The 26,144-nt window shown below is 41.6% G+C and overlaps 1 protein-coding gene across 3 annotated transcripts in view; it reads left to right on the top strand.

The window, feature by feature from the left end:
- The window catches only part of DUSP11 (dual specificity phosphatase 11), a 59,235-nt gene that overhangs the window by 29,250 nt on the left and 3,841 nt on the right, over positions 1-26,144 (top strand). Inside the window, exons 1-8 of one of the 3 annotated variants that reach the window (XM_006096772.3) lie at positions 8,872-9,081; positions 11,074-11,149; positions 14,716-14,847; positions 19,161-19,284; positions 21,880-21,940; positions 23,551-23,597; positions 23,853-23,928; positions 24,683-24,865. In XM_006096772.3, coding sequence (XP_006096834.1) covers positions 8,981-9,081; positions 11,074-11,149; positions 14,716-14,847; positions 19,161-19,284; positions 21,880-21,940; positions 23,551-23,597; positions 23,853-23,928; positions 24,683-24,865 — 800 coding nt within the window. In that variant the 5' untranslated portion in view covers positions 8,872-8,980. Of the gene's footprint in view, positions 1-8,871; positions 9,082-11,073; positions 11,150-14,715; positions 14,848-19,160; positions 19,285-21,879; positions 21,941-23,550; positions 23,598-23,852; positions 23,929-24,682; positions 24,866-26,144 lie in introns of those variants that run through there. The other 2 variants (XM_014462667.2, XM_023760606.1) reach the window with 2 other exon arrangements.

Genomic DNA, 26,144 nt, shown 5'->3' with positions numbered 1-26,144 from the left:
GGCGGGGGGGGGGGGCAGTTAGGAGTGATTAGGCCGGCAGGGGGGGGCAGTTAGGGGCAAACAGGCAGGCAGGCAGGTGAGCATTTAGGAGCCAGCAGTCCCAGATTGTAAGAGGGATGTCCAACTTCCAGTTTAGGCCCAATCCCTGGGATTGAGCCTAAACTGGCAGTCAGAAATCCCCCAAGGGGTCCTGGTTTGGAGAGGGTGCAGGCTGGGCTGAGGGGATCCCCGCCCCCTCCCTGTGCATGAATTTTGTGCACCTGGCCTCTAGTATAAATATAAAGGAATTCTATTAATGTGCTCATTCATGTTTTTCTGAGCATTACCCAGCAAGTAACAGATATTAAATTTAGTAGAAATGTACATTTTAATTAATATAACCTCATAATAAACATTTTAAAAGTTTATCTTAAAACTTAGATTATAATCATGAACATGCAGGAAAGTGTACCCAAAGCCTTTAAAACCGTAATTGATGCTGAAACCGGTTTGGCTTAGTGGATGGAGCGTCGGCCTGCGGACTGAAGGGTCCTGGGTTCGATTCCGGTCAAGGGCATGTACCTGGGTTGCGGGCACATCCCCAGTGAGGGATGTGCGGGGGGCAGCTGATCGATGTTTCTCTCTCATCAATGTTTCTGACTCTATCTCTCTCCCTTCCTCTCTGTAAAAAATCAATGGAACATATTTTTTTAAAAAAACCGTAATTGATGGAATCTAATCCTCCTATCTAATAACAGACAAAGGTGGTAATTGACCATACCTTTGCTATGCCTCCCATGGGCTAATCAGCATGATATGTAAATTAGCCGCCAACAAAGATGGCGGCTAATTTGCATACTTGCAGGCAGGGTGGGACAGCGCGAGCCGCCATCTGGGCCCCGTGTGCAGCCCTGCCCCCAGCCGGGACCCCCGTGTGCCGCCTAAACCCTGTGCCACCTAAGCCCCACCCCCAGCCAGGACCCCATGGCGATCTGAGAGCAGGAAAGTGCCACCCCTGGGTCGCCATGGCGATCCAGCCATTGGTGAGCAGGAAAGTGCGGCCTGTAGGCAGCACCCAGCAAGGCCTGCTCCTGGGTCACCGTGGGGATCCCAGAGCAGGAAAGTGCGGAGGGCAGACAGCCCCCAGGTGGGCCTGCTCCTGGATCGCCATGGCATCCCAGAGCAGGAAAGTGTGCAGTGCAGGCAGCCCCGAGGTGGGCCTGCTCCTGGGTTGCCATGGCGATCCCAGAGCAGGAAAGTGCGGCTGCAGGCAGCCCCCAGGTTGGCCTGCCCTCGAGTCTCCGCGTCAATCCATGAACAGGAAAGTGTGGCCTGCAAGCAGCACCCCACCCTGGCCACAGCTCAAGGGAGAGTATAACATGCAGTGGAGGCCAGGAGCCTGAGAGATCAACACAGAGGGGCGCCTGCTCCAAGCCTCCACGGTGTGGCTGGGGGCAGGCCCCCAGCAGGACACACACACACACATGGAGCGCCTGCTCTGAGCCTCCTATGCAGCTGGGGGCAGGCCCCCAGCGGGGACACACACACACACACACACACACACACACACACACACGGGACGCCTGCTCTGAGCCTCTGCTGCCAGACTGTGGCCGTCAGTAGGACATCCACTGAGGGCTCCTGGACCGTGAGAGGGGCAGGCTGGGCAGAGGGAACCCCACCCCCCAGTGCACAAATTTCGTGCACTGGGCCTCTAGTCTATATATATAAAAGCCAAGCGGCCAGAACAACGGAACAAATGGAATGACCTGTTGCTATGACGCACACTATGGCAGCCAACCGTCCTGATCAGGGCCCCAATTGCCCCCCTGACAACCTCCCGCGTCCCCTCACCCCTGCTGTCCTGGCCTGATGGCCCCCATTGGGGTGGGCCGGCTGGACCCCACCTATGCTCGAATTTGTGCACTGGACCTATAGTTTAAAAATATTTACTGTACGAATCCCCAAGAGACTCCACAAAATTGGTTTTGGATAAATGTGAAATTGGAAATGTAGAACTTGACTTTTTCTTTTTCTTCTTCGGTACCTAAGATCTAAACAGAGATGATGGCTGTTTCTCAGTGTGCTGTTAGGAAGTAAATTAACTGTAAAGATGAAAAACAGCTTTGACTTGGAACATACTTACCACAAAAAAAAGAGTTAGACTTTCTGATTAAAGTTAGGATGTATCATTTTTTAAATGTCTTAATTTTATTTTTAATAGACAAAATATCTACATAATATTGTGATTAAAAATCAGAATGAAGTGAAACACTGAATATTCTATTGTCCTCCAGCTCTCTGAATAATCACCTTTATTTGTCTCTTATTTATAGGATGCATCATTCCTAAACTATATTTTTTAAATATTGATACTCAAGACTTGTCATGTGCCATCTGTGTTCAGAAAGGCAATAGAAAAATGTGGGAAGAGCTCAGGAGATCTATCTCAGTGCAGTGGCGGATGCAATGGCGTGAGCTCACTCCGCCTGTACAAGCTTCCTTGGCACACCAGGAAGTGGCAACGCCCGCCTGAGCAAGCCTCCTAGCGCCACTACACAGTACCCTGATCTTTCCTACCATTGGCTGCCCTAAGGATTGTGTAAACTTCTGATTGGTCCAAAATGTTATATATACTGCTGCACTTAGACAATAAACTTAGATCTGCGTCACAGAACCTGGTCTCCAGAGTCGTGTATGCCTCGTTAGGGCTCCGTCGTCCTCACCCCCGAGGGACCCCCTGCTTCAGAAAAACACAGACAACTGAATATGACTTTGCTGATAAGCTGCTTTGCCTACAGATACCCTATTCCAGCCTTACTTTCCTTCCTACCTAATATATTAATGTAAGCACTGACTAAAATCAACTTTATTTTGCCTTCCTCTGAGCAGATTTCACCCTACCTGCTCTGCTTTAATTTAAAATCCTTGGTTGCCTTCAGCATTCCATTGCAAAACTACCCTTTTTTGCTCTTGAGAGCTCTTCCATGCCCTCCTGCTTCATTCTTATAGTTTCCCCTCCTTCATGCTTATGTGCCCCCCCCCCACTTGGTTCCTGTGGGCCCGTGCTGATGAAAACAATCCTAAACTTTCATACATTTAAATACTTGCCTCACTATAGCCTAGTACTCTTCATCTTCTCGCCCTATTTTCTCTTTTCACCTAGTTTGGATAGAAAACTCCAAAAAACAGGTGAATATTACTTTTTGAACTGCACTAAATTGAAATACTAAAGTTGAAACATTAGTGGTGAGAGTTAATTATACTATAGATATCATATCTATCTATCTATATACATATATCTATATAGATATAGATAAATACAGATATATATTTTTTTTCTCTGTGTTTCTATTGAAACACATTCCAGAAGACTTGATTTTATTGTCTATATGGGTGTCTTTAAAACTCAATATTAGAAAAGTTATATTACAATCTGAAATCCTAACGTAACAGATGAGGGATGAACAGATTTTGTGAGAGAATCAATGACTCGTCCCAAGTCACATAGCTAGTAAGTATCAAAATCAAAGTGAAATTAGGTCTCTGGATTTCTAGATCAATACTTCCTTTCTTTATGCTATTTTGAGTCTACTGCTAAATTTAGGAGCAAAAATACCTAATGAGAAACTTTTAAAAGTTTCTTTCCTTACCTGACATGGTCAGAGAAGAGGAAGAAATATTAACTGTAGATGCAAGGGATGAGGATGTCTGAGTGGGTGAAACCAAAGAGTGCTTGTGTCCAGTCGTAAGGTTTCTGGTCACACTGGTCACTGGTCAGTTGTGATCTTCCAAATTTGTTTACTGACAACTTCATGGAAACCCAAATTTCTACCAGGTGGTGGTAGGTTTGGTGGGAGAATGATGTCACAAAGCAGGTAGTTTAAAGGGATGTGAGAACCAATAGAGAGGTCAGATTCCCAACAAGAAGACAAGATTGGATGGAGGGAGCAATAAGGGAGCTAAACCAACCCCTAAATAGCTGAGTTCTGATATAGATGTGCTAGTTGACAAGACAAATATGATAGTCTCACTTTTTCCAGGCTCTTACATTAGGGAAATAATCTGCTTATTATAGACACTTGTTAATTTAATTAGCTAATAGTTACTAATATTTTCTATAATATGTTGTATAACATCCTATATAATAAAAGCCTAATATGCTAAGTGTCTGACCATTTGACCAGTTGCTATGATGCGCACTGACCACCAGGGTACAGACGCTCTGACCAGTAGGTTAGCTTGCTGTTGGGGTCCAGCTGATTGGGACTGGGCAAGACGGGTTGAACATGCCCTGGAGCCAACCTCCCATGGTCCCTTCTTGGCCTCTAAAATATTTCTTCTAATTCATTTCCTTTCAATGTGCACAAATCCATGTACCAGTCCTCTAGTGTATTAATATTACAAGTATTATTAATATCTTAAGAGATAATGGAAGGGGACATTTACGTTTCACAATTACGGTTCTGATTTGTGAATTTACTGCAGCTTTTGGAGAGCAAAGAAAAGATTAAAAGCCCAATTGCAACTTTGTCAAAGAGTAAAATGAAGTTTGTTGAGTGCATGTTGTGGAGAATGTTGTGAACTGAGGCTCTTGTAGTTCTCCTCCTTGAATCCTACCTTCCTTGGGCTGGGTTGTGCTAGGCCAGGTTGGACTTGCATCTCTCTTCTCTCCCTTTCTTCTTCTTCATTGTAGGCAGTGTTTCTAGTCAAGCTTTGTTCTTGCATTCTTACACTCACGGATGTTACTTCCTGTCAACTTCCAGCAGCAGCTGGGGTCTTCTTTTCAGTGTGTGATGCGTCCCAAAATGGACTCTGCCCATTAGAAGCAAATACCAAAGAGCTAGGAGCCAGCTGACTGCAAACCTTTCCTCTTCTAGCCTTTGGTTGCAGTTCTTCTGCCCATAATCTGCTCCTTCTGGTTCCTTGGGCTACGTAGGCTTCCTGCCATCCTGCTTTTTTATACATGAGATATTTTCCCTGTTCCTTCTCCCATAAAGTGTATCCAGTATGACAGTTACTGTAGTCTCCTCCCCCTTGCAAACAGCCGCTGTAGAATTTTGGGCCTCTAGGATTCTCTGTCTGCCATGCTTGGGTGCAAGGCCAGACAGAAATGAAGAGGAGAATAGTTAGAGAAAGACAGGACATGCATGAGGAACAGGGAACAGGCAATGTGAAAGTATACAGAGCAAGAGTTCTGTTCACTAGAGAGAATAATCTTAAATAAATTTTTTCACTTTGTTTTTTGTCATTTATATTATGCATTGGTATATTTGTAGAATATGGATTGTTTTTATGCTCTGTATCCTCAAGCTCTGGTTTTGTCCGCATGTTTTTCCCCATTGTATTTTTAAAATTCTACCATTGTAAGTCACATGGCATGTTTTTCTCTTGATGACTTTATAAGTACTATAAACTAACTTGGCCTGATGGAATTTGTGGAGAAACTTCAAAAGGAATGTGTGAAAAGGGCACTGTGGTGGGTTCCACTGTGCTTCCAAGCATAAGGAACAGAGGTGTGCACTCAGCCCGACTCGGCCTGGCTTGCCCTTGTTCTCTGCCCCCTGGTAGTGCTTTTCCCACTAACCACTCTTGTGACCGTGAGTTACAGCTGAGTTGCTAATGACTTAAATAGGATGGGGCAAAAGCAAGTGTACAGTTATTTATATGAAGAATAATACAATAATTAGTGACTAATACAAGAATAATCTCTCGTGTACTCACGAGTGTAAGTTTACTTTTGCCCCACCTGTCCTCTGTTTTCTTGATGGTAAAGTTTTAAGGGTGCCTAGACCAATCTACTTGGGAGCTTTTTTATCGCTCCCAAGTGTGTGATACAAGATGCCAAAAGCCCAAAGAAGATAGCTCATAGATGGGATCCCCAAAGAGACGTATTTATAGGCCTACTTTTTCTTTTATCAGATATGAGTTTTTTCAAAGATGGGGGATGATGCTTAACTGTGAAAAATACACCGAGGGGGTGTTGTAGGGTAGACATATGGCTGAAACTTATACATTTTTTCCAGGTTTTTTTCTATAACTTCATACCTTAGATCGCCAACTTCCATGATACTAGTATGTAATGTAAGGCTAACAGTGTATGTACTATCTGCAAGCCAGACCAGTCTGTTTTAAAATTTTTCTGTTTTCCTATGGAAATCAAAAGAATCAATAACTACTGCAGGTTAGGATGGGTGGTGTAAGATTGGGGAAAGTGTGGTAAGATAAATTGTGGTAGCAGATCAGTGCTTACATGTTAAAATACTCAGTTCCAACATTCAATTCTATCTAGACAAATCCTTAATTAGGCCATTCCTGGATCAAAGCTTCTATAACTATTTTCTCTCCATAGTCCCAGCCATTTAACTTTAGCTTTTGGGCTCAGCATCATTTAACCTCTAAAAAAAAATCTTAAGTGTAGGAGGAGGAACCTAAAGAACTTTAGTTCAACACTCTGAAACTTAGCAGTAACCTCTACCCTGACCTAAAATCTTTTTTGTAAGTTAGGGTATTGTCTTGTCCCACTTCCTGCATCTTGTACCCATTTGGGATCATTAGGATGTGTCTTGATGAAATATAATCAACCCACCTACACCTGGATGCTTTGTTACCCTCACTTTTAATTTAAATGAAGGCTGGAGTCCCTCAAACCCCTTCATGGTACTTGGGGCCCTGTCAGATACTGCTAGATTTTACAGTGTCAACTAAATTACTTAGCTGTTTAGTGCTCCAAATATCCTTTGCTCCTATATTTCCCATTCCAGTGTACTACATACCTATTAATGCATTCTTTCACCTCATGTTGGATCCACTCCCATCCAAAGGCCTACTCTTTGCTAGGTCTTATACTTTCTGGAAATCCTATTTTGCCTAGGTCTGGAGTTTCTTGTGTCAACTCTAACCAAATTTGTGTCCCTATCTCAAGCTTGTGTCTTGTAGCAAATTGGAAGTATACTGGTAAGACAAATATTGTTTTTCTAGCTTCTGATAGATTTATGAAAAGACTGTAGGTATCCATATCAATAATACTTTTTTGGCCACTACAGGCCTGCTGTATATATTTTTCATAAATTCCAAAAGAATATTTTATGTTTTTGTATCAAATTTGAATGTGGCTAATTGTACCTTTGCAAACTGTGCTAACTTACATATCTTTTTCAAATAGTAATTTACTAATATTAACCTATTTTTAATTTTGTGGTAATTTTCAGAAGTGTAAATACTAACCAATATAAACTTGGTTAGTATGATTGCCCCAGAAATATTAAAAGTAGTCATCTTTTGCCCAACCAGTGTGACTCAGTGGTTGAGGGTCAATCTATGAACCATGAGGTCACGGTTCTATCCCTGGTCTGAGCACATGCTTGGGTTTTGGCTTGATCCCCAGTGGGATGCATGTAGGAGGCAGCCAATCAATTATTCTCTCTCATCATTCATGTTTTTTATCTCTATCTCCCTCTTCCTCTCTGAAATCAATAAAAATATACATATATATTTATTTAAAATAATGATCTTTTTACCCATTCATTTATTCAATTACTGACCATTCCGATCCTCAGCTTACCCAGATCTCAAATCGTTATGAATATTAGTAACAGTGTATATAAGGCACTTTAGAAAATTAGAAACTAAAAATTAAAAACAAAAGGCACTTGCTATTACAATTACCTACAGTTTAATCTGAAATATGGTATTCTGTTTAGCCTTCAGACCTACTCTAGCACATGAGGTCCTTTGCTGTTTCAACTCATAGCTGAATTGAGAGTTTTTGTAACAGATACAGGTCTCTATGCCTGATAGTGTATGGAAATCTTAGACTTGAGTTCCACTGCTGCCTATTATATTTTGCTATTTTCTAAAATGTAAATACATATATCTGACACATGACAGAAACCCAATAAAAGTTTCATTGTGAGTGGCATGTAGATTAACACTTTATATTTGGAGGATAATTAAGCTGTATCTTTCAAAATTTTAAGTTCGCATATTCTTCATTCCAGAAATTCTACTTCTAGGAATTTAAATATAATTGTATACATGTTTAAGGATGTTCACATTGTAGCCTGTTAATGGAGGGCAAAATGACTGCAACCAACTGAAAGTCCCTCAGTATTGGACTGGTTATATAAATTATGGTGCTCACAATCAGTGCAATACTATGCAACCATTAAAAATAATAGAATGGATGTACCCATAAGTTGACCTGAAATCTGTTTGTAGATATATTGTAGAATGTATATTTTTTAAAATATATTTTATTGATTTTTTACAGAGAGGAAGGGAGAGAGATAGAGAGTTAGAAACATCGATGAGAGAGAAACATCGATCAGCTGCCTCCTGCACATCTCCTACTGGGGATGTGCCCGCAACCCAGGTACATGCCCTTGACCGGAATCAAACCTGGGACCTTCCAGTCCGCAGGCCGACGCTCTATCCACTGAGCCAAACCAGTTTCGGCTAGAATGTATATTGTATGGTGATTTTGTATAAAATAGAGGGTATCCATATTTGAACTAATAAATATTTATATACACTAGACTAGACAATAAGTGTGAATGTAAGCGCTTGGAAAACATGTGGGAGGACCGCGCTGGGAACTGGGGGGCGGGACTTAACTTTTCACTCCATGGGCTGCAGCATTGCAGTCTGCAGGGTCTGTACATGAACTCATGGACCTGTGCTACCGGCCTCCGGCTAAGGAGGGCGCCACAGCCCCTACTAGAGTCCTGTTTACTGATCCCGCCTCTCATTCATCCTGCGCGTGACGTCATCGCCACGGGCAGCGGCGCGTGCGCGTTAGCCAGGAGCCTGGTGGGAGGTGCGTGCGCGTTAGGCAGGAGCCTGGTGAGAGGCGCGTGCGCGTTAGCCAGGAGCCTGGTGGGAGGTGCGTGCGCAGTGTCTGTGTAGGAGCTTCCGGTGGAGGATCTTGTTTTGGCTCCACGGAGTTGGGCTGGCGACCTGGGCGCTCTTGGCGTGGGGCGGGCGGTCTCTCGGGGTCCACATGAGCCAATGGCATCGTGCCCACAACCGCTGGGGCCGGGGACGCGCCTCTTCTGGACGCTCGTCTGCCAAGAAGAAGGGCGGGAACCACATCCCGGAAAGGTAAGGTGGCTTGGCCCCTGGGCGTGGCCCTTCCAGCCTCAGCCCCCGGCCTGGGCTTCCTCTCTCCGGTCTCTGCCTGTTAAGGTGGCCCCTGGTTCCAGACCGTCCGTCCTTTGCCGGAGGCCCTGATCTGTCGCTGCCCCGCCCTCAGGAGCTGCTGGGGACCGTCTGCGTTTCTGACTTTTCCCATCCTTTTTTAAAATATATATTTTTTGTTGATTTCAGAGGGGAAGGGAGAGGGAGAGAGATATATAGAAACATCAATGATGAGAGAGAATCATTGGCGGCTCCTTGCATGCCCCCCATTGGGGATCAAGCCGGCAACCTGGGCATGTGCCCTGACCTGGAATCTAACCCCGGGAATCTAACCGGGACCTCCTGGTTCTCAGGTCAAGGCGCAACCACTGAGCCACACTGGCTGGGCTCCCATCCTTTTAAAAGACAGGATCTTCTGCCAGGAGGCTGGGGGGACGGACATCTGTAATACTCTCAATACAAATAAATTTTTAAAAAGTTATAAGGAAAAAATATAGAAAAGTGAGGCCCTGCCCATTGCCCTTCGGGTAAAATGCAGGACTGCTTTTTAAGATGGGACTGTCAGTTTTGGGGCTACTCATTAATTACCAAAATAGAGTCCCCCTTAATTCCAGAAGTTGTATTTTGACACAGAAAATGTACTAGCTATGAAGTTTGAGTTTAAAACCCACCAGTACCGTTGAACTTTTAACCGAAAAAGTTGGTTTGTATTGATTCCAGGAATGACAAGGGGCATTTTGTTGCTTCCTAATAGGCTTATTTTTTATAGATTCAAATGGTTAATGTTGAGCCTTTGCTTATTTTAAGTACAGCGAACCCTTCCTTATTCATTGACACCTTTCCTCCACCTCATACCCCATTAAGTCCCCTTCACTTTACCTCCTGAAAATATTTGAATATTCCAGTTTCTCTCCCTCAGCACCCAATACAGAACTTGCCTGTTGGGTCCTCGATTGCAGTTAAGTCCTCAGTATTAGATGTATATCCATCTACTCTTGTTTCCTTCCAGTCCATTCTTCACATAGCAAGTCTTTTTATTTTTAAATATATTTTATTGATTTTTTACAGAGAGGAAGGGAGAGGGATAGAGAGTTAGAAACATCGATGAGAGAGAAACATCGACCGGCCGCCTCCTGCACACCTCCTACTGGGGATGTGCCCGCAACCAAGGTACATGCCCTTGACCGGAATCGAACCTGGGACCCTTGAGTCCACAGGCCAACGCTCTATCCACTGAGCCAAACCGGTTTGGCAACATAGCAAGTCTTTTTAATAGGAAAATTGGAACATTGCTTATAAACATCACTCACTCAAAAGCATTGTTTCAAGAAAATATTAACTCTTTACCTCGGCCTTTAAGACGCTGTACTCTCTAGAATACACCCTGCTTCCCCAGCCCCAACGTGCCCTCACTTCCAATGCTTAAGATAGACCGAATCAACCTTGGTTCATGCTAACTCATCCGACAGAAGTCAGCTCAAATGTTACTTCTCACTGTGACTCCTAGCATTATTAAGCACAGCTCAGTGTCACCGTTCTATGGGGTTTTCTTTTTACCATATGAACTGGAAGTTCCCTGCTGATCCAATAATGATGGCATCAGTTGTGTGAGGACTAAAAATGAACTGTGAAGTGAAAGAATTGAGTTTAAACTATTTCAGTTAACATCTATGTATTTATGCCTCCTTAGTATTCAGGCCCAGGCTGGGTTTTATCGGGGATATAGAAGTGCTGGCCATCTCTGTTGTTAGTCATTCCTATTTGTTGAGACCTTTGCACTGTTTGTTGCCTTGTACGTGTTTTCAAGATGGAGAAACAGGAAGAGGGGAAGTACAGGTAACTCGGTGGGGGTGAATAAGTGGAGCAGCAGAGCAAAGAGAAGAGGGGACTGAGGAGTCCTCAGTGTGTGCTGGGAGAAAGGCTAAGAGAATTTGGCTAACACAAATGTACTAACAGGTGGCAAGACTATCTCCCTGTTGGACAGAGGATGCCTGGGACTCGTTTCATTGCTTTTAAAGTTCCTTTGAAAAAGGTAAGGAAAAATTAACCAGTTAACTGCCATGCGTCCAAAACAGAAACCATCTCCACACGCCACGATATTTTGAATTTAATTTAAAAAATCAGTTTGCAATGATTATTATAAAAATAAATATATTACTCACAATTCGGGTGTTCTTGAATATTTTAAGCTGAAAATTCTCACGAAAAATAATTTTAAAGTTGGTCAGGGCTGCCACTAGGGAAAACTTTTTTTTTTTTTAATAGGCGTGCATGGCGTGTGGGGAAGGTCCGCCACTTGTGTCTACAGATGCTTATGGCGCACAATTAATTCAATATTCATTTAGAAATTTGAATTCACCATATAGAACAGTGATTCTCCATTCCGCCACACTCCATTTTCTCTTCTTATAGCACAAACTTTGTATTTTGCCTTTTACTATCCTGAAATGAAATTCATAGATAAACACAACCCACTTCCATACTTAATTAAAAAAAAATCAGTGTAATGCTGTAACTATAATACAAGGAAGAAATAAAAGAATTTATAATTAATGTATATTTATATTTCAGTATGTAAATATTTAGGTGTAACTATATTAGCAATAGAAAAACAGTCAGTTACTTGCTCCATGAATGCAGAAATTGCAAATGCAGAGTGGGTTAGGTGGGTCACATTGCCTTAGTCATAGTAGTTTCCATGACAGTGAACAGCTCTTGGTACATTTCCAAATAAAACCAAGTTCATCCTTGATTATTATCCTGGAAAATTCAGTGTACCTTAAAACCCTTTTTGTTTGTAAAATAAAGTTCGTTTCTAAGGCTTCAGTAATTATGAATAGTTTTTTCACTTATATGAATGTTGAGTAGGGAATTCAAGAGACATTCAGGTATGAGCCATACTTGTAGGACTGTTCTCTGAGTTTGACAAGATGTCTAGCTCCATGACCCCACCCACTACATACCAGTAAGACCCTTTGCTCCCATCATTACAACCAAAAAAATGCCCTGGGTCAGCAAAATTAGGATTTCAGCATGGAAATTTTGAAAATTGTTTGGTTTTTTTGTTTTGTTTTGTTTTTTCCATTGAGGGGAGAGAGGGAAAGGGAGAAACATTGATGTGAGAGAGAACATGGAACAGTTTCCTTCCTTTAGGTGTATGGGATGACGCTCCAACCAACTGAGCCACACCAGCCAAGGCTGAAAATTGTGTTTTTGTTTGACCAATATAAAAATGGTGAGAAGAGATTCCATGTCTCATTAAACTGCCCATCATAGCATGGATTAGCATCAGAAAAAGTCCACTTTATTTTCTTTTTCTTCTTCCTTCCTTCCCTTCCTTCCTTCCTTCCTTCCTTCCTTCCTTCCTTCCTTCCTTCCTTTTTTAAATATTTTATTGATTTTTTACACAGAGGAAGGGAGAGGGATAGAGAGTTAGAAACATTGATGAGAGAGAAACATTGATCAGCTGTCTCCTGTACACTCCCCACTGGGGATGTGCCTGCAACCAAGGTACATGCCCTTGACCGGAATCGAACCTGGGACCCTTGAGTCCGCAGGCCGACGTTCCATCCGCTGAGCCAAACCGGCTAGGGCTCTTTTTCTTTTTTAGAGTCTACTTTAAATGTATTGGGAATTTATTTAATTTTTAACTCATATATCATTATAAAAAGCCTCTTCTAGCTCTGTGTACTTTAGTGATTTCATTCAGTGTTGGGATTAAGACACCACAAAGCTGTGTAACCACTCCCCGGGCAGTCTAACCTGTTGATGCAGTAGGATGGGGAGATGCATGACCCCTGGGTAGAAGTCAAATGGACATTGGTTTCCTGTGTGTCTTATGGAATTCACCTAAGGAAAAGTCACCTCCATACTTGGTAATCACTTGTTAAGCATTCTGGAATATAAAGTGGAATATGTTAAGTGTCCAGTGCCATGGCCAGAAATAGCTAGGAATTCAGAAGAAGGGGAAATGATAGCAGGGTTAATCAAGGAAAACTTCCTAAGGGGTTGTAACTTAGTTATCAAAAACTAGTTATTGTTCAGATACCTAGAGATGATAATTGATCCATCAGCTCCGAATCTTCAAGAAACTGTCTGGAGCCCTGACCAGTTTGGCTCAGTGGATAGAGTGTCGGCCTGTGGACTGAAGGGTCCCAGGTTCGATTCCAGTCAAGGGCATGTACCTTGGTTGTGGGCACATCCCCATAGGTGGTATGCAGGAGGCAGCTGATCGATGTTTCTCTCTCATCGATGTTTCTAACTCTCTATCCCTCTCCCTTCCTCTCTGTAAAAAAATCAATAAAATACATTTAAAAAAAAAAAAAGAAACTGTCTGGAGAAATTGTATGCCTTGTTGTAATTAATTTAGTCTTGAAAACTTTTATAATATTATGTGGAAGACTTGACATCATAAATCAGTTAAATCTTCCTACATTCATTCATAAACTTAACATTATCTCAAATGGTCTGATTCTGAAACTCATACAGAAAAATACACTTAAATAGCTAGGAAGATTCCAAAAAAGAATAACGGTGGAAGGGGATCTTCTCACCCTACTAGTAATTAAGTAGAGGAGATTTTTAGGTTAATGCAGCTATTCTGTGTGACACTGTAAGGGTAAATACATGTCCTTATAAATTGCTCAAACCCAGCTCTGGCTCAGTGGCTCGGTTGGTTGGAGTATTGTCCAGTACACCAAAAGGTTGCGGGTCCAATTCCTGGTCAGGACACATACCTAGGTTGCAGATTTGATCCTTGGTCGGGGGCACGTACAGAAGGCAACTGATCCATGTTTCTCTAACATCAATCTTTCTCTCTCTTCCTCCCCTTTCCCCCCTTCTCTCTAAAAATATATTTGGGTGAGTATTTTTTTTTAAATTGGTTAAAACCCATAGAATTACAATGTAAAGAGTGACTCAATGGAAAATATACACATTAATTGGTAATGATGTGTCTATTGATTCATTGACTCTAACAAATATACTACACTGATATGGAATGTTGATGTTTGGGAAGGCTGTGTGGGTTGAAGGGGAGAGTGTTTAAGTGAGAACTCTTTACTTTCTGCTCAGTTTTACTGCACCGAAGCGTGCTTGTGTATTTATTTAAAACACACACATACACATACACACACACACACACACCCCTTTATTGTTGTCACTTGAATAACCAATAAGATCTGAGGAACAGAAGACACAAATAAGCCAAATACATAAAGACCATTTAGCAATTAAAGTCTTTTTTTCACATATATACACATTTAAGAACTATTATAAGTGCCTCTTTATAGGCACTTCACTTGGAGCTGAGATACATGGGACAAAATTGATGTGGTCCCTGCCTTCTGGGAGTTCTATGGTCTGGTTAGGAGACCAACATGAAACAAACACAGAAGTAAATATATAGATACCAGCTTATTTTCTTACCTCTAGTCTGTCTGGAAGAAAGGATTGTAATATTGCTTGTAAATTGCAGAAACCTGAAAACTTTCCTTTGAATCTTATTGTATGTCAGCAGCACAGGGCTTGAATAAATGGGTAATAAAATAAAGAATTTTAAACACCCTTTGCTGTTTGTTATTTTATTCTCTCTGACAGAGTTTTGAAGAGAAACTTGCTCCAGAAGAACGCTTTTCCCCCTTGGACCTTTTTAACAAAATCCAAGAACAAAATGAAGAACTTGGACTGATTATTGATTTAACATATACTCAGCGCTATTATAAACCAGAGGTAAATTGAAAAGAACCTTCTTTTCTGATACTATAATAGTTCATAGTAATTAGTAGTTATCACCTTATGCCAAGGTGAATCCATGCCTTCTTTCATGGGTAGTAATTGAAAAAGGGAACCAACTGGTTTCCTTAATTAAACATTTCTAATTGCGGTCTCAAAATGAGATGAAAGACATGAATTAAACTAATATTTGGCAGTAGGTTTTGTATGTGATTAAGAAGTTCTATAAGCGCCCATGTTCTCTATTTTGAAAAGGAAGTAAACTTTTCGAAGAACAGAAGCCTAAAAGAAAAGAAAGGAATGTTCATTATGTCTTTAGCCTTTATTTTAAGCAGTTGCCTGAGCATGTGTAAGCATCACAGTAAAAGACAAGTTGTTCTCAAGGTTGTGTACTTTCCTTCCTACAATCTTTTGAAGTAATACAGAAACTCAGATACTCTGTTGGTCCATTTGGCATATCAGTGAGAAAGACTTATGCTCCTTTTGACAGGTTCCATGGCCTTGGGAAGCAATAACACCTAATGTTTGTCAATGCTTGTGTAGCAATTAGCCATTGGAAAAGTACTTTCACATACCTTAACCCATAGTTAATCCGCACAACAGTCCTCTGCTAATGAGGTAGTAGTAGTACTGATATTTCCTATTGAGAACTTACTCTTCACTAAGCTCAGAAGATAAGTGATTACAATTACGAATTTTACAGATATTGAAACAGGCTCGGAAAAAAAAGAAAAACGAACTCAAATTATTCCTTTTTCTTACTGATGCGTTAATAATATTTATTTTAACCATTCACAAGTGTACAAATTCAGTAGCATTAAGTACATTCACAATGTGTATAACCATCACCACTGTCAATAACCAAAACTTTCATCCTCCTCAACAAAAGCACTTGTTACTAGAGAATCATACTTCCAGGTCACTCGTGGGAGCGAGGTTCTTGTGATAGCTTCAGAAAATGAATTTTCTAAGATCTGCATGGGAGGATGGGATGTGAAAGAAGGCATTTGCATGAAGTTACATTTCTTGGGTTCCAAAGTCTCTGCCCCCTTAAGCCAGCCCTGGAAGGGGTGCAGCTGGGTTCCAGCAGAGCCAAAAACAAAAGCAGTGTCTAGAGTTTTCGTTCCATGTTGCAGCCAGATGTGGCTCAGCATTCAAGTTCATTCAAGTCCATTAGTCCATGTGTGTGGAGCAGGATCCCCCTGCAGCAGGGGTCCCAAGAGGACCTGCATGTGAGAGAGAGAGAGAGCACACACTTCCTTTGGAAGTTTAAATATTTAGGTATTTTGTGCTTGCAAGTGGCCACACCCATCTTGGCCATTAATTTGTTCCCAGGTATGACTGGCAGACAGGTAGGCACCTTCCCACATCATTCAGACCGTACTAAGCTTGCATCTAAACTGCTCTGTCCAGTCCCTCCCCCCATCGATCAGCAGGGAGCAGACTTGGAGAATGTTAAATGTAGCTTTATGGCAAAGCTGTGCAAATGGCATGCCTATATCTAGTCTTCCCTTTCCTTCTTTCTGTTAAATAATAACCAGGCTTTTACAGTGGCATCACACTGAACCATTAAACAATAACTACCTCATTTCCCCTCTCCTCAGTCCTTAGTAACCTCTTCTATTTTCTGTCTCTATGAATTCGCCTATTCTAGGTATTTCATATAAGTGTTCATACATTTGTCTTTCTGTGTCTGAATTACTTCACTAAACAATGTTTTCAAGGTTCATCCATGGTATAACATGTAACAAAATGGCATTCCTTTTTGATGGTGGAATAATCCATGTGTGTATATACCATATTTTGTTTATCTGTTCTTCTGTGATGGACCCTTGGATTGTTTCCACCTTTGGCTATTGTGAATCATGCTTCTATGAACATGGTGTACAAGTATTTGTTCAAATCCCTGCTGCCAATTCTTCTAGATGGATAGATAGGAGTGGAATTAGTAGTCTGTTTATCCTTTGACAATCTGCCAGACTGTTTTCGACAGTGTCTTCTTGTTTTTAAATAATTATCATAAATTTTAAACATATATAGTAGCAGACATAATACTGTGGGTGTTCGTTGTCCACTGATAAACTCATCCAGCTTTCATATTTGTCAGCGGATACTGTGTTTCATCTGAACTTCGACCTGTTTCTCTCCATTCCATATTATTTTGAAGTAGATCCCAGATAGCATAGTGTTTTACCTTGTACATTTTTGGTATGTATATTTAAAATATAAGAATTTATTCCTTAATATCATTCTTTAATATTAAATATCCAATCTGCATACAGATTTGCAGTTATCTTCTCAATCTCATTAAAAAATTGTTTTTAAGAATTTGCGTTGGATCCAAATAAGGTCCACACTTTACATTTGATTTTCAGGTCTCTGCAATCTTATTTAATCTCTAGGTTCTCCCTCCATGTCTCTCACTTTCCTTTATTTCCCCCCTTGAATTTTATTTTTTGAAGAAACTCGTAGTTTGTCTCACAGGATTTTAATGATTCTGACCCTAGGTATTGTTAAAATATTCTCCAGTGCTTTTATTTTAAACTAGAGGCCTGGTGCACAAAATTCACGCACTCGGGAGGGTCCCTCAGCCCAGCCTGCACCATCTCGCAGTCCGGGAGCCCTTGGAGGATGTCCAACTGACGGCTTAGGCCCACTCCCTGTGCGGTTGGACATGCTTAGCGCTGCCACGGAGGCAGGAGAGGCTCCTGCCACTGCCACTGCACTCGCCAGCCGTAATCCCGGCTTCTGGCTGAGCGGGACTCTCCCTGTGGGAGCACACTGACCACCAGGGGGCAGCCCCTGGTGTTGAGCATCTGCCCCCTGGTGGTCAGTGCATGTCATAGCAAGCGGTTATTCCGCCGTTCAGTTCATTTGCATATTAGCCTTTTACTATGTAGTTGGACCTAGAGACTTAATCAGATTCAGGCTTGGTTTTTGTTTTTGCTTTTATTCTTTGTAAGAGAATTTCATAGGTGATGATGTGTTCTTCTGTAGAGCCATATAAGTGATGGCCTCTTTCTGTAATAGTAGCAGTCACTGATGATTGATACCTACATCCAGTAATTCATTTGGGGCTGCAAAAATGGTGAATTCTCTTGTTCTTTTTTCACTTATTAGCTGGGTATGTTTCTGTCAAAAGCAGCTTTCCCTCATCAGCAATTTGGTTGCCCAATTGTAGAGCCATGATTCTTTCCTTCTTTAACAGTTTTTAAAATAATGAGTTGATTCACTAATATCCTCCAGTGATGACCAGTTAGATTTATTTTATTTGTTTGTTTGTTTTGTTTCATTAGGAACTTCATTGCAATTATTCGTATTGAGGCACAAATCGAGGTCCTGTCTTTGGCAGTTGGAGCTTCTCAGTGTGGCCCCTGACATGTCATGATACCATGGCATCAGTTGTTCCTTTACTTTTCAGTTGGTCACAGTTAGGATATGTGTTTGTATGGTTTTGGTATTGGGTTTTTTTAATGTTTTTATTGATTTTGGAGAGAGAGAGAGAAACATAAATTGGCTGCCTCCTCCACCCCCCCTATTGGGCATAGAGCCCAAAGCCCAGACAAGTGCCCTGCCCAGGAATGGAACCTGAGACCCCTTGGTGCACAGGACGGTGCTCAACCAACTGAGCCACACTGGCCAGGGATGTATGGTGTTTCTTTTAAAAAATAGTTTTTATTGATTTTAGAGAAGAGGGAGGGAGGGAGAGAAAAATACTGATGTGAGAGAGAAACATCTTGGATTGGCTCCCTCGTGCATGTCCCCTACCAGAGATCAAGGCCGCAACCCCAGCATGTGACCTGACCAGGAATCGAAACGGTGATCTTTATGTAAAATACATCACAGGCTCATACTGATGTTTTTCTTTTAAGTTCAGAAGTACAGAATTTTCATTTAACTTTCTCTGGGTTTTAATCAGTATCACTTTCTCCTACCCAGTTCTCATCAGTGTCTGAAATTACCTCGATCTAACAATTTAATTTCAAGTATTCCGATTCTTTTATACTTAAATCACAGTTGCTTTATGATCCTTGAAATGTGAAATATTAGGTAGTATTATTTATATAACTTTTAGTTACATATGCATTCATTCACATGAATTTTGCTTTCAGTGTTGTATACCTATTAACTAATGAAAATCTAGTGATACTTCTTGGTTGAAGCAGCTTTGGAAAAAATGGTTCTTTTATCAGAATTACTGACATATTGTTTATTATAATCTCTTGATTTATATTTTGGTTCTTCTAATTACTTTTTAATTCTTTCCCTGCAAATAAAATAATATACATTTTAATGGTTTTGCCTTATAGGACTTACCAGAAACTATTCCTTACTTAAAAATTTATACGATTGGTCATCAGGTGCCTGATGATGACACTGTTTTAAAATTCAAATGTGCTGTTAATGGGTTTTTGAAAGAAAATAAAGATAATGGTGAGTTGTGTTTTGTTTTGTTTTTCCTTACCTAACTTTGGTATTCATTTTTAATTAGGTTGGGAATTTTAAATATTTTTAACAGTTCCTATATTAGGCCTATTGTATTTGATAATGTGGACCTACCAGGTGGTGGTAATAGGATAAGATGTTTGTTCTTTTAATTTTTTTTTTTGTAAGAATAATGGAATTCTTTGTTTTTTCTTTTCTTTATTGTTTTTTAGAAGAAAAGACGGGAAAGAGATAGAAACATTGATGAGAGAGAAACATCATTGACGAGCTGCCTCCTGCATGCCCCCTACTGGGGATTGAACCTAAGTCCCAGGCATGTGCCCTGACTAGAAATCAAATGATAGTGACCTCTTGGTTCCTGGGTCAATGCTTAACCACTGAGCCACACCAGCTGGGCAAGATGTTTGTTCTTTCATGGTTAAAAATAAACAATTTAGTTTGGAAAGTGGTTTTAGTGAGAAATGAACTGAACCAGCTTATCTTTATTTTTTTAGATATTTGAATGGGAAATATATAATAAAATTAAAATGTTCTTTTGTGTTATTTATTAAGAGGTGAGAGGTGGGTGGAAGAAAACATTAGAATCTCACCATCTTAGAGTGGGTAAAAGAGAAAATAAAAGGTAAAGGTTTAGAGTGAGACAGACCCTAAGAAGCAAAATAAAATGGAATGGACTAGTGCAGTGGTCGGCAAACTGTGGCTCGCAAGCCACATGCAGCTCTTTGGCCCCTTGAGTGTGGCTCTTCCACAAAATACCGACTTCTGCACATGGGCCACGAAGTTTCAATCGCACTGTACGTGCGCACCCGCACGTGGTATTTTGTGGAAGAGCCACACTCAAGGGGCCAAAGAGCCGCATGTGGCTCGTGGGCCACAGGTTGCCGACCACTGGACTAGTGGAATTGCATCCTTATCATTTGTATTTAAAATATTTCTGCTGTTTTTCCAATTTGGGCACAAGTAAGGAAGGTCATGGTCACCTCGTATTATTAGTTTTCAGATGGAAAGAACTTAAAAAAGGCTGGTTTTCTTGTTCCTGCTTTAAGATCTACTTTCCTGTGTTTGAAAGCAGATCTCAGTAGCTTTTGAATTTTAAAGAATCAGTTTACTTCTAATGGCATGTAGCTATCAGAAGGAACATGGTGTCTGCCACATTTTAAGACCGAGGAATCTTTTTTCCTTTGGAAAGCCACACATCCACAGGACAAAGTTTTCACTTTGTCCTCTTTCTAAATTTAGCATAGGGAGTGTACACTTTATGTAAATCTGACGTATTTTAAATATATATTTATATATATAAACAGGGAGTAGGGGAGGAAGAATAGAGATAGATATGGGAAGGTAGGGGGTAAGAGAAAAGAGATAGATGGGATCAGTGGGTTTTAAGATAAAACTTTCGCTTAATGTAGGCCAGGGGTCCTCAAACTTTTTATTATTTTTTTTTTTTCTCAAACTTTTTAAACAGGGGGCCAGTTCACTGTCCCTCAGACTGTTGGAGGGCCGGACTATAGTTAAAAAAAAAAAAAAACTATGAACAAATTCCTATGCACACTGCACATACCTTATTTTGAAGTAAAAAAACAAAACGGGAACAAATACAATATTTGTATTTGCATGTGGCCCGTGGGCCGTAGTTTGAGGACCCCTGATGTAGGCACTAGTTCTTAAACATCTTAAGCACAGATCTCTGTGCTTTAAATCTGGAGAGGCTGGGCTTTGCCTGTGATAACCACAGCATCTACAGAGGAGGCAAATGATCTTATTTGTATAAACTGTAGTCACAGGAACATTACCTCTTAAATGTTAGGGTGGCGCTGCTGGCCTGCTCACTGCTTCCAGGCTTGTGTGTGTGGAACTGGTATGCAGTGTTCCATCAGTTCCCGTGAGGGCTAGAAGGTCCATATGAGTGCGTGAGACCGTGTTTGTAAGTCTTGGTGCACATGTCACACCACGTGTAGTGTGCTGCATAGACTGACCCCATGTTGGTCTGCTTGCATTGTGCTGACTTCACTGTGTCTTGCAGTGCTCCCTGCCTAGCGGTCTCAGGACCTGGCATACAATCCATTCTTCTACCCCTGCTCTAAGCCCCTCCCACAGATACCAGACTCACTGATGGAGAGGTGCACCCTATACAGTCCACTCCCTCGACCTGGTAGACTCAGAAAACCAGTTGATTCAGTAAACACTTGAGAGCCTATTGGGTTTATTGTTAGGGTATTGGTATTTAGAGGTGAATTGCAGTTTTTGTTTTTCGCCAACTCTCCTTTTCTATAATTAAATCAGTTAAGACAAAAGAATTTTGTCTCAGTGGAGTTTTACTATAAGTACCTAACCAGGCCTTCCACAGTCTATGCTACTACATCTAATTGGGGGCTGTGAAAAATTTCCTAGGACAATGAATTTTGACTTTATAGTAGATCATTCTTTATAGTATGTTCCTAAAAAAACCACGTTTCTCTTCAGAGACATTTATTTTCAGGTAGTGGTAGTGCTGTGTAACTAGTAAATGTTACTCTTCACAAAATTGTATAATTTGTTCCTAGGACATTTCATTTATTTAACGCTACATTTCCTGTTTTATAGATAGACTTATTGGTGTCCACTGTACCCATGGTTTAAACAGGACTGGCTACCTCATCTGCAGGTGAGTTGCCAACCCCAAGCGGCAGATCGTGTCTAAGTTGTTTTATTTAAATAATATAAATTATTTGCAACATGCAATCAGTATAGAAATGTATGATGTAGAAAGCAATCTTGTCCCCCACCCAGAGATTACCACCAATAATAATTTAGTACATATTTTTTCAGACTTTAAAAATGCAGATCTAAGCATATACATGTAATTTAATGGTATCATATTTAGACATTCTGTTTTATAATTTAATATATGGTGGACATATTCCTGTGAAAGTATTTGGAGACCTCAGTTTTTAAAGGCTGCATTGTTCCTTTGCTTACTGATGAACATAAGAACAGAAGATTTTCATATTATAAAATATTAAAATAATGAACATTCTTCTATGAGCATCTTTGAATATATATGTTGTCTCATAATTTCACTCAGAATGGAATTTCTGAATCAAAAAGTTTGTTATGCTATTTTGTCGATGTTGCTACAGTGTATTGATTTGTGTTTGTTCATTCAGAAAATATTTATTGAGCATCTGTTATATGTAAGCATTGTGCTGGGTGCTAGCAAAAAGATTTGTGAGCAGAGAGACTTGACCTGCCCTTTGTGGATCCTAACAGTCTAGAGGGGGAATATCTATTCAAGAATCACACATATGCATATAGAATTACAACTTTGGCAGGTGCCAAGAAGGAGAGGGGCATGGATATTAAGAGAGCATATTAATAGGAGAATTTGACCCATCATGGAGGTTAAAGAAGGTTTTATTGGGAGGTTTGATCTGATATATGAAGGAATAGTAGGTATTATCTTAATAAGATAGGGACACTGGGGAGAGAATTCTAGGCATGAGGAAAAGTAAAGACCTTTAACAGGAAATCATATGCTGTGTTGGAGGAACTGGCCAGGGAAGTTGGGCCATGGGGAAAGTATGGCATTAAAATAGACTAGAAGAATAGGTAGGATGTAGGTTGTGCAGGCCTATGTTTAAGAGTTTAGACTTTATCTTAAAAGAAATAGAAAATCGTTGAACTCTCTTCTTTGAGGGTGAGTTAGTGTAGAACATAATCAATTTGCCTTTTCAGCCTATTTTGATACTGAGTGGAGAATACACTACGGGGGCACAAGCATGGAAGCAAGTAGACACGTTAGGAGGCTTTTGTAGAAATTGAGGCCTAATGGTGGCTTCACCCAGGGTGTGGTGGTCCTTTTGGTGGACAGATGTGAACATATTCTAGAGAAATACAGGTAATAGATTGTTAGGATTGGTGGTGGATTGAAAATGAAGACAGGGAAGAAATGGCTGGCAGTGATGGCGACTTCTAAGTTTCTGGCCCATACAGTTGATTAAATAATATTTTTTAGATAATACTTTTTAGATATGATGTTAATTTTTTCCCCCAATTTGTCTTTTGCTGTTTGTTAATTGGCTCATTCCTGTGTCCTTGGAATAAAGCCTTTTTGTGACCATAGTATATCATTCTTTAATAATTATTGGATTAGATGTGCTGATATTTTCTTAGGATTTTTATATCTATTTTTGTAAGTGAAATTGGACCTTTTCTGGAAAAACTTGATTTTTAAATTTTTATATATAAATGACTCAAATTATGTTGTTTTGTTAGATATTTGATTGATGTAGAAGGCATGAGGCCAGATGATGCAATTGAATGTAAGTATGAAGGTTATCATTGTTTTCCTCTTTTAATAAAAGTTGGAGGTGGGAATGTAGATGAGTTTCTCAAATTGTGGAAAAAGAAAAGTTAGTAATTCATTTGTTTTGACATAAGATAATCTTTTGCCAAAAGTTTATGCAGGGATGTATTTGGAAGTAATGAGGTATAACAGCCTGAATAATTAGTCACTGGATTTCAGCTCTGATTTGCTTTTTGTACAATTAATTTCTAACAGTTCTTCCACTCCCCAGTATTCAATAGATGCCGGGGGCATTGCATAGAAAGACAAAACTACATTGAAGACCTTCAGAATGGTTCCATCAGAAGGTGAGTTGCATTTTACATGTGAATTTAGGGAGATTTGTTTTTATGTCATTAAATTGCACATACCCATTCTTCTTGTAGTTTGTTTACTTGATCAGGGAAACCCAAATAAATAGGGATTGGGGGAGGATGGGATGGTTACTTTCATGGGCCGAAATATCCTATATAATAAAAGCCTAATATGCAAATTGTCCCCCTTGGGCGGTCACCCGCTCGCTATGATGTGTGCTGACCACCAGGGGGTGGTATGGAACATGGCAGGTGTCGGCAACACAGTGCTGACAGTGGGCGGCAGTGGAGACACTGCCGGCCCCAATGGGCTCCAACGAGAGCAGGACTGTGGAGGGATGGTGGAGCAGGTGAGCGGGCAGCACCAGGCCAGGGTGGATGTGAGCAGGGGCCCAATCGCCCCTCTGATCACCCTGCAGACAGTGACCAGCAGCAGCAGCGGGGAGGGCGGGGCCGTCTCTCGGCTCTCAGGCGCTGAGGGAGCCGGGCAGGGGGCCTGGCCCCTATATATCGCCCTGCAGGCAGGATGGTGGAGTATGTGAGGGGGCAGTGCCAGGCAGGGCTATGAAGCTGGTACACAAGCTGAGGCTGCAAGGCTGGGGGCACGAGCTCCAGCCCAATCTCCACAGACCACCCCAAGGGACCCCACCCATGCACGAATTCGTGCACCGGGCCTCTAGTAGACACTATATTGGCTACTAAATTTAGAAGGTAGTAATATTGTATGTAAAAAAACATTCTCTTTAAGGGATCGGAATTCCCGTGTATCCAGATCAAGTGGTTTTGAATACTCACCATATATGATGGAACCAGCCCACACCACTAATAACGCTGTTCACCAAGGACCTAGGAATAACGTACATTGGACCCAAGGTTACCGAACACCTCGCCATTTCCACACCCAGACCCAAGATTTACAGCAGTCAGTAAGGTATATTTGCTTTCCCTTTTTCTAGAATTGAAATAGAAATGAATATTATTGCCCTAGCCAGTTTGGTTCAGTGGATAGAGAATCAACCTGTGGACTAAAGGGTCCCAGGTTCGATTCTGGTCAAGAGCACATGCCCAGGTTTCCGGCTCGATCCCCAGCGGAGAGCATGCAGGAGGCAGCTAATCAGTGATTCTTTCTCATCATTGATGTTTCTCTCTCTCCCTCTTCCTTCCTCTCTCAAATTAATAAAAATATATTTTTTTAAAAAAGAAGTGAATAGTATTATAAATTAGTGCAAACATATCTATATATCTATATATATAGATATATAGATATATATATATACACTAATAAAAGGCAAAGATGCTAATTGACCATACCTTTGCTACGCTCTAAGCCACGCCCACCAGCCAGTCAGAGCAACTATATGCAAATTAGCCCAACCAAGATGGCAGCCGGCAGCCATGGAGCTGGAGCAAGCAGGAGGCTTGGTTGCCGGGCGATGGAGGAAGCCAAGCTTCCCGCTTGCCAAGAGCCGGCTGTGGCCTTCGCTCATGGCAACAAAGTTTCAATTATAGAAGACAAATAAATCCCAGATACCTGCTTCCAGCCAGCCTCCACTGGGAGCTTGGGTGGCTGGGGGTTGTGGCCAGCCTGCAAACAACCCTCAGCCCCTCACCCAGGCTGGCCACACCCTCATTGGGTGAGGGTCCCTGCTGGGGGGCTTGGCCAGCTTGCAAACAGCCATCAGCCCCTCACCCAGGCTGGCTAGGCACCCCAGCAGGGACCCCCACCCTGAAGGGGGTGTGGCCAGACTGAAAACAGCCCTCAGCCCCTCACCCAGGCTGGCCATGCCCCCCCAGAGGGGACCCTCACCCCATGGGGGCATGGCCGGACTGCAAACCACCACAGGCTCCTCGCCCAGGCTGCCCCACGCCCCAAGGGAACCTCCACCCTGATCCAGGACACCCTTCAGGGCAAACCAGCTGGCCCCCACCAGTGCACCAGGCCTCTATCTATATTAATAAAAGGGTAATATGCTAATTAGACTGGGAGACCTTCCAGGAGACCTTCCGGACATTCTTCTGGACAAGGCCGAGGTAAGAGGCAGTTAGAGGCCAAGGGAGGGCAAGGGAGGGCAGTTGTGGGTGATCAGGCTGGTGGGGGGCGGGCCGTTGGGGTAAGAAGACCAGCAGGGGGGCCAGTTGGGGGCAAGCAGGCCATCAGTGGGGTTCAGTTGGAGGTGATCAGGACAGCCGAGGGGAGCAGTTTGGAGTGA

Source organism: Myotis lucifugus, unplaced genomic scaffold (assembly GCF_000147115.1).
Source record: "Myotis lucifugus unplaced genomic scaffold, Myoluc2.0 scaffold_186, whole genome shotgun sequence".
Lineage (NCBI taxonomy): Eukaryota > Metazoa > Chordata > Mammalia > Chiroptera > Vespertilionidae > Myotis > Myotis lucifugus.
Note: the sequence above shows the minus strand (reverse complement) of the source record. Positions and strands in the feature narration are given on the sequence as shown.